The sequence below is a fragment of the Netta rufina genome (genome assembly GCF_964035555.1).
Source record: "Netta rufina genome assembly, chromosome: 2".
In the NCBI taxonomy this organism is placed as follows: Eukaryota; Metazoa; Chordata; class Aves; order Anseriformes; family Anatidae; genus Netta; species Netta rufina.
In genome coordinates, this window is record NC_140124.1 from 17,368,408 (window position 1) to 17,377,482 (window position 9,075).

The 9,075-nt window shown below is 46.0% G+C and overlaps 1 protein-coding gene across 1 annotated transcript; it reads left to right on the forward strand.

Moving 5' to 3' along the window:
* Positions 1-595: 595 nt before the first annotated feature.
* PTCHD3 (patched domain containing 3) lies at positions 596-8,531 on the forward strand (the record flags this gene model as incomplete). The annotated part of the gene is made up of 4 exons (XM_084283035.1): positions 596-1,333; positions 1,429-1,550; positions 3,616-3,761; positions 6,958-8,531. The coding sequence occupies 4 exons, from the start codon at positions 596-598 to the stop codon at positions 8,529-8,531; spliced, it is 2,580 nt and encodes an 859-aa protein (XP_084139161.1).
* Between the last annotated feature and the right edge of the window lie 544 nt (positions 8,532-9,075).

Genomic DNA, 9,075 nt, shown 5'->3' on the forward strand with positions numbered 1-9,075 from the left:
GAATACTACTGCTGAAGGAACAAGGGCAGCAGACTGGGGGGAAAAAATGGCCAAGAGGAGGAAGTCTAAAGGATGAAGTGTAGGTTGCAGGATCGCTGATAGCGACTGGGGACTGCCTGCAGGCTCCTCTGTCGCCATGAGCAGAGCGGGCTTATCCTGCAGCCAAGGGGGTTGTGCAGCACAACGCAGCCTGAAGGTCAGGCTGGGCGTTCAGTGTAGCAGCGTACAGGGCGCTTGAGGCACCAGATCCCAAACACCAACCCCACAGTGACCTGTAGCCTCAGCTCCGCACTCCGCCTGAACTTCCCTCAGACAACATGCCAGCCCAACGGCTGCTCGTTGCCTGCCCAACGCCTCCCCTCGTGCTCTCCACACTCCTCCACCCCTCATTGAGCTCCTGGGCTCCGTGACCACAGGCGCAGAGGGACCCGGGCGGGGCACCCGCGGCCTCCCCACAGCGCCTCAGACGGGCAGGGCCCCGCCCGCCGCGCCGAGGAGGGCGGAGGCAGGGCCGGGGCAGGCGGGGAGGGCGCCGCGGGCCGGGAGCCGCTCAGAGCCGCGGTGCCGGCGGTGAGGAGCGGGCAGCCGGGGCGGGATGGGGCAGCGGCGGCCCCACGAGGAGCGCTGCTCCTGGAGCAACACCGACTGCCTGGAGCGGCCCCTCAAGCGCCTCTTCGAAGGGCTGGGCCGCGCCGTGGCCGCCTGCCCCTGGCCCTTCGCCTTGCTGCCGCTGCTGGTGTCGGGCGGGCTGGGCTCCGGCTTCATGTTCCTGCCCGGGCTGCAGGAGAACGACATCGAGGGGCAGTTCACCCCGACGGGCGGCCCCGCCAAGGCGGAGCGAGAATTGGTGCGGCTGCACTTCCCCACCAACGACTCGCGCTTCTTCGCCCAGCGCCTGGCCACCGAGGGCTCCTACGCCGCCCTCATCGCCGTGGCGAAGCAGGACGGCTCGGTGCTGAGCCCCGAGGCGAGGCAGGAGCTGATGAAGCTGAACGAGGCGGTGCAAAACCTGAGCGACGCCGACAGCTACAGGCTGCACTGCGCCTCCCTCCTGGGCTCCTGCGTCCCCCCAAACCCCCTGGTGCCGCTGCTGGACAGCCACCTGCTGGGCTCGCTGCGCTACCCCATCAGTGACGGCGGCTTCTTCCTGGGCACCACGCTGGGCGGCGTGAGGACGAACGGCAGCGGCTACGTGGAGTCGGCCCGGGCCATGAAGCTGCTGTACTACCTGCGGGAGGACGGCGACGAGGCCGAGAAGAGCCGCGAGTGGCTGGAGACCTTCCTGAGGGAATTCCCCGGGGTGCTGGCCCGCTTGGATCTGAAGGCCGTGAGGGTGAGGCGGTGGGGCTGGGGGTGGCCGGCGGCTGGGGTCGTGTCGGCAGGGAGAGCGCTGGTAATTCACCTTGCTTCGTCTTGTTTCCACGGCAGGTGACTTACTTCACCTCGCTGTCCAGGCAGCAGGAGTTCGAAGGAAACACCAAGAGTGTGATCCCGCTCTTTTCCGTAACTTACTTCCTGACGATAACCTTTTCGATCGTCTCCTGCCTCAGGTAAGATAGCTGTGATCTGCGGGCGGCGGCTTTCACTCTTTTCGTTTGCTTTCTCCTCCTTCTGTTGAGGGAATGAGAATGATTCTGTTCTTGAACGAAGTAATTCTTGAAGATCATGTGAAATTTAACAGTAGGCAAAAAGGATTCGTTTGCTGTTTCTCTCCAATTTGCATGTATTAGCCATCTCTGTAAATGGGGTTCGTGCGGAGTCCCAAACATGTACTTGAGCTAGCATTTAGTTCAGACCCACGCACCCCGAATGCTAATATCCATTAGCGTGTTCTTTGAAGCCATCAATCATTTACGTAGTCCCCATCTCACAAGAATCACTTTCATTAATGTTATATCTGTGTATGGTATGTTTTCCGTGTGTTGCAACTGTTCCAGCTGCAGCAAACCTGTGCTCCTTAGGAGGTTGAAAGTGCTGTAACTTCCACACAAAAGCACTATGCCAAAGTAAACACTTTGGATTAAGAAAATGATTCGGCACAGACGCCAGGTTCTACTTTCCCCTGTGCGTAAGGGAGCCAGGAGCCTGCTCTAGCAGCCTGTGCAGCAGCTCAGTTCTGCACCAGCACTTCTCCTGGGTCAAACTTAGCAGCCCAGCTTGGCATACATAGGGGAGACATTGACAGAAAGGATGCATAAAAATCAAGCCAAGAAGTCATCCTACTGGACAGGGAAAGACTAAATGGTTTTATTGCTAAGGTTATTTTGCCACTTTCTGGGTTGCATTCATAGTTTCAACCCTCATCCTGCCCACAAGATGCTAAATATTTGCAAAGATAAGTTCAAAAATGGGAGGAAGACAGGGAGGGAGGAAGAAGTATATCGGGTTAAGATCTGTTTGCATGTTTTTTCTGCCACCTTCTCAGTTATGGTACAGATCAATCAGCACTAACTTCACAGATTGCTGCAAGTCTGTGTAGGTCTTTAAGCGTTGTGCTTTCTCAGAGAGCCCTGAGCTTTACCTGCTTTCACAAAGAACTTGGTCTGCCCTTTCTTTGCTCCTGAAGGAGGTGAGCCAGGCTACATTTGACAGTCATACGGCAGTGTTTGTGTGCTGTGCTTGAGGAATAAAGTTCTACTCAGAGGGTGGGCTTAATAGATTAGTGCTTGCATTATACTTTGTGCTAATTAGGCTATACAATTTCTGTGTATCAGCTGTCTCATGCCCTGTCATTTGAGGGTGCAGCCAGAACCAGGGTGGTTCCACCAACACTCATCCACCCATACACCCCCTGGGATTTTCTCTGTACAGCGTTAAACAACCTCACAAGAGTTAGGCAGCTGTGCTATGCTGCTGATACTAGAGTATGGTAGGAGGTTTCAGCCATACACAATTCCAACCTCAACATCTTTTTAGGTATATAAAAATCATGGTGTAGCCCACAAAAATACTACCAGAATAGGGTATGGTAACTTATCAGACTCTTCTTGCTATGGAAGTGAGAGGTTCTCTTAAAGTTCAGAAATGGTCTACAGCCTGGAAAATATTCCTGATTTGGGACAAGGCAACTCTGCCCTTTCAGTGTGGTGTGAAGTCTCCCAGTGGAAATGTTTCATGGGGAATCTTCAAGCAAGCTGTTGGGGGCATCTTGGCAAATGGCTGCTTGCCAGTCTGTCTGCTAGAAGGCTTCTCTACATGGTTGTTACTGCCCAGGAGTTGCTTTCATATTATGCTGATGCTAACCCTAAGAATCTGTATAAAAGGACAGAGCTTCCAAAAGTTAATGATGTTTTTGATCACCTTAAGTCTAGACCCTCCCTAGTAGAGTGTACGTATTTTCATTTTACCAGTCCACTTGTTATTGATACACAGATCAGTACACATATTTACTCTCAGATCTATTTCTATATAACTGGCCAGCAGTAATAACGTATTTAGCACCTGCTGTATAAGTTCATCTTGTCTAACACTGATGCTTGAGAGCTCTCCTAGCAAACGGCAGCTTTCATCAAGTTCTCTTCATGGACAAGATACTGTCTGTATCTCTGTAGAATACTCACTTGTCTTGGTGAAATATTTGACGTGTAACTAAGATATTCTTTAAAATATTTTCAGACTGAGCTGTATAAGAAATAATGTCTGGCTTGCATGCTGCGGAGTGGTTTCTGCCGGGCTAGCTGTATTAAGCAGCTTTGGATTGTTGATGTACTGTGGAGTGCCATTTGTGGTCACTGTAGCAAATGCACCGTTTCTTATTCTAGGTAAGTAGAAAAAGTGTGTTGGGTTCAGATTCAAAGGAAAAAGTTGGAGTTAAACCAACTTAACAGCATTTCTTTTTTATGAAATGAGTATCAGATCGTATGCAGTTCAGTCGTGCTGTGAGGAGAGGAGATGCAGCTTCCCCTGACCTTCAGGGGGGCTCAGTATGCCCACGCTGTGAGGCAGAGGTTGTGCTCTGGCAGAAGGGCTGCTTTCACAAAAAATAGCGCCTACCCTAGTTTTGCTGCTCCAGCTTGACAAGTGTAAAGGGTGGGCTGGTAAGGTTAGTGCTTCTGGCATTATTCTAGGGTCACTGCTAAGTTAGCCATGCTGACTGACCATTTATTCAACTAGTGCTTGGAGTCCAGAGCTCCTGCTTCAGCTGAGCTCAACGGGGCTCCATCACTGCCTTCCTTCCTATGACACCCTCCTGTTTTCTACAGGTGTATTATAACCATTTATGTAAATTATTAGTTGCAGATAATACTTAGCCTACCCCAAAACAGTTTGTTGCTAGTACTGTTCTCTGGGACTGCTGAATGTGCTAGCAATTTACGCAGGTACAGAGGTCTTTCCAAAACCAGCCACCCCTCAATCACTGCACCTCTTGTTGCAGTACAGCCAGAGCTCCCTACCTGGCTACTTTTAATCACTTTCTACATGTAGGTAGCTCAGCAGTGAGCACCATGGAACGTATGTCCTGGCTGAACTAGCAGTGACTTAGGCTAGTACATGTAGTGTGAGGTGAGTATGGGAAACAAGTTACCGTAAGGTTTTGTATCCTATAGTAAGAGTGTAGTCTTTGGTCGGATACAGTTGGGTCTGCATATAGCTTAAGCACTGAGCAGGGCTGTCTGCAATTTCCAAGATGTTCATTTTGTTTTCACGAGATGTGAAATTTCCTGTTCAACCAAATGACTCTGAACAGTCTCGGGATAGAAAATTGAAGCAATGCCTCATTCTGTTGCATTGAGGAAGTTACTGAATATCATTGTAGCACGGTCTGAGAGATCCTACCTTTCAAATACCTCTGGGTAACATTACTGCAGATAAATTACAGCTTTTAAAATCCTTACCTAGTCACCTGTTAATTAATGACAAATTAATGTGATGTTTTCTTGGTCTTAACCATGTGCTGAGGAAAACACATGGAACTCCCAAGTTAATGGAGGCTGGAGGCTGTACTGGATGTCTAATGCAAATGCTCTTTAGGAGACAGGTAGTTTCTTTGTTGCCTTCATTGCTCAGATGCATTTGGTATTTGCATTTTTTTTTGCTCACCAAATACAAAGGCTCTAAACTTAACAAGAGCTCTTTTGTATTCCTGAGAAAGGGCTTACATCACTCTTCTTCAGAACTCTATAAGCAACGTGATGAATTTGGCTCCCTTTGGAGTTATGACCCTTAGTTTGGAATAGTGACAAATGGCCCTTACTTTAAAAGAACTGCTTTCAAACCTGGCTTCCAGAAACTATGTGGCTCAACACTCAACACCATTCAGTACTAGCTTCTGGCTTGCTGCTTACCGTGTTCTGGGTGTCCAGCTGATGCTGAGAGATTTAGGAGCCAGTCCCAAGTGTTTAAAAGTCACAAGCCTAGTTAAAAATCATGAGACTTTTCTAAAACAAAATTTCAAATTTCTGTTTGTTTGTTTTGTTTTGTGGTTTTTTTTTTTTTTTTTTTTTTTTTTTTTAGTTTGTGGTTTTACACAGCCACTTGTTTTTAGGGTCTATTTGGGTTATGTTTCAATCTTTCTGTCACAGTGTCAAAAGTATACATAGGCACAGGTGGGAGGGCTGAACACCGAGATTGCTATTTAATTACTATATGCCAGAAGCTGCTTTTTTGAAGGAATCTATTTCATCAGAATAAGAAGTTGGGGCTTAGAGGGAACTTGGTGAGGGCACACTCCCTGCTGCAAGGTAGGATCTAAGTAAACCACTCCTGCCAAATGTTTTTGAGAACTTACTGAAAATTAAACAGGAAGGTGTTTCTGACAATTATCTCAATAACTTTTGAGGTGTCCCTGATAGCATTAAGTCGATCATTCCTTGTCCTTTCATATATATCAAAGGTAATTGATTTCTTTTTTACAGTCCCTTATTAATTTGCGGACTGTTATCATGCTGCTTTCTAACAGGGTGATTTAAGCGTGCAAAGAGAATAATATCAAAGAGGCGATACAGCCCCAGCACACCTCTTTCCTGGACACTATCTTGCTCAGAGCAGAGAGATCTGATTTTTTTTTTAAAGCCAGACATAGTAGGGAACTCCACGTTTGGTTTATCTAAATACACCAGCTGTTACATTCAGCTGTACCATACTTTGCAGAATGCAGTTTCTAGGAGAGGTTCAGGGAAGATCAAAGTACTTTCAGCCACCTGCCTCTAAGCTGCCTTTGTTCATGAACTGGCACTTGTCCGTTTGTCTTTCTTGCTAATGTGTTCTTGCCATCCTTGGCTCATTATGCTCCTCTCTGCTTATTGTCTACCCCACCATTTCCTATCCTTCTTCCCTCCACTTAGATCTGTTTCTGCCACTTAACCAGTTACTCTCCATGTTCTATTCATGCAGTCTCTTCGGGCTTTTTTTTTTTTTCCTCTCAAGTGGAGTGCTTTGTTCATTGACTTGCTGGAATTCTAAAAGCAATTAAATATTTTGCCAGTTTAACAAACTTGCTGTGTACTCTTCATACCTCTTGAAGTGCTTGGTATATTTTCCATCTCCTAACTGTCTGCTGAAGATAGGGCAAGAAAATATTGGTCTAATTTGTTGCAGTGGTGACGAAGAGATTCCAGGGGCAGTAGGAGATGCTTCTATTGATAAGGGCAGTGAAGCATCAGAATAAGCAATGTATTTCAATCGTATTTAAAGCGATGTATATAGTACTTTACATCGGTGGGCACATGGACAACAGACACAAAACGCTAAGAGTGCTCAGTCCTTCAGCACAGCAGGGTGAGGGATCAACAGTCCATGCAGTCACTATGAGTTTTTGAAAAGTAACAGAGCCATCTGCATACAAAGGATGTGTTTTCCTATACCTTTAACTTGCATCAGCGCTAAAGCAATGCTAGTAGCCCACTTTCTTTTATTATTTTAATTTCATGTAGCCTTAAAGGCTGTTCATGTTGTGCTTTTGCTGGGTGTCAGAGGAAGCTGCCTTGTGCAATGCAGGGTTAACTCTTTTTCTTGCAGGTGTTGGTGTCGATGACATGTTCATCATGATCGCTTCCTGGGAACAAAGTGCAAGTAAGACGGACACTAAATCTCGTCTGGCCGACACCTACAGCGAAGCAGCCCTGTCTGTGACAGTCACCACTGTCACAGATGTCTTGGCCTTCTTCATTGGCACCTGGACTACTTTTCCTTCCGTGCAATCATTCTGCCTCTACACCGGCACTGCTTTTGTCTTCTGCTATATATATACCATGACCTTCTTTGGGGCAATTATTGTTCTGAATGATAAGAGGGAGCAAGGAAACCGACACTGGTTAACCTGTATGCCAGTGGAGCAAGGAAGGACGTCCTGCTTCTATAACGCATGTTGTATAGGCAGCTGTTCTAGCGACTCATCTCAGCTTCAGACCAATGAGACAGTCAGTGAACATCCAATGAGCCTATTCTTTAAAAAGTATTATGGGCCTTTCTTGACAGTTAAATGGACCAAGCTACTTGTGGTGTTGCTGTATGGAGCATATCTGGGTGGCAGTATTTATGGGTGTACTCAAATAAGGGAGGGCATAGATCTTCGAAATCTGGCTAGTGATGACTCTTACGTTATTCCGTACTATGACGATGATGAAACATACTTCTCAGAATATGGACCTAGGGTCATGGTTATTATTAGTGGGAATGTAAGTTACTGGGAAGAGCCTGTTCGTGAGAAGATTGAGACATGCCTACAGGATATAGAGAACATTTCGTATGTAGATAAGAACCTCACAGAGTCATGGCTGAGAGAATACACAGCACTTGCTAAAGATCTTTCCTTAAATATTAGCAATAAGGATGTTTTCATGAATAATTTAAGTATTCTGTTCAACCATCCCGGTTTTGAGTTGGACATTAACAAGACTCACAATGAAATAACAGCCTCACGTTTCTTCGTCCAGACAGTGAATGTTACGTCAGCCGTCGATGAGAAAAATCTTTTAAATCAGTTAAGAGCCAAAGCCGAGGAATGCAGTATTCCCCTAAAGGTGTACCACCCAGCATTCATATACTACGACCAATACCTGGTCATAGTGCAGAACACCATTCAGAATGTTCTCATTGCTGCTGGGGCAATGCTCCTTGTCTCTCTTTTCCTCATTCCCAACCCACTGTGTAGCGTGTGGGTGACCTTTGCTATAGCTTCTGTTATAGTCGGTGTCACTGGTTTCATGACATTTTGGGATGTCAACCTGGATTCCATATCCATGATCAACCTGGTCATTTGTATAGGATTTTCGGTAGATTTTTCTGCTCATATTTCCTATGCCTTTGTTACAAGTAAAGAGTCATCGGCAAACAAAAAAGCGATAGGAGCTCTGCACCAGCTAGGTTACCCAGTACTACAAGGTGCAATTTCTACTATATTAGGAGTGGTTGTCCTGGCTGCGGCAAAAACCTACATCTTTAGAACGTTTTTCAAGATTATGTTTCTCGTTATTTTGTTTGGGGCTGTTCATGGTCTTTTTTTCATTCCAGTATTTTTAACCTTTTTTGGATACTTTGGCACGCCTAAAATTCAAGAGATTAGATATAGAAATAATAAAGACTGTCCATGAGTTAAACATAAAATATTATATTATATATTTGTTACATGTAGATTAAAGTGCAGTGGCTTTCAGGGAATATAAGAAATGAAGGATGGAACAATGCAACAGAGAAGCAAAGGCTTAAGAAAAGCCAAGCAGCAAGTAACAGAAGGTATGAAAGTGCACAGAACAGACGTACATTTCCTCTATTTTTGTGTGCTTGACTTTGTAACCTTGATGTTGTTAAACCTTTTTTTTTTGTGAATTGTTTACTGAATATATTGAAATTAAATTATTATAAACACTGAATATTGTCCCAGCTTCATGGACTATGTTACAGTTTTGTCAGTAGATGTACACAGGGGGCAACAACTAATTGTTTGCATCTTCTGGCTGTTTACCTTGATGCTGTCACTCAGCCCAACACTGAGCCAATTTTCCCCAAGAGACTTAAGACTGCTCGGGCTCCTAACGCAGCACAAGAAACCCTAAGGGAAGACAAACTGACAGGTTTCGTTTTCACGTGCATCTTTTCTTGCTGTGCATTCTTGCTTGGATTAAACAACATGTAGCT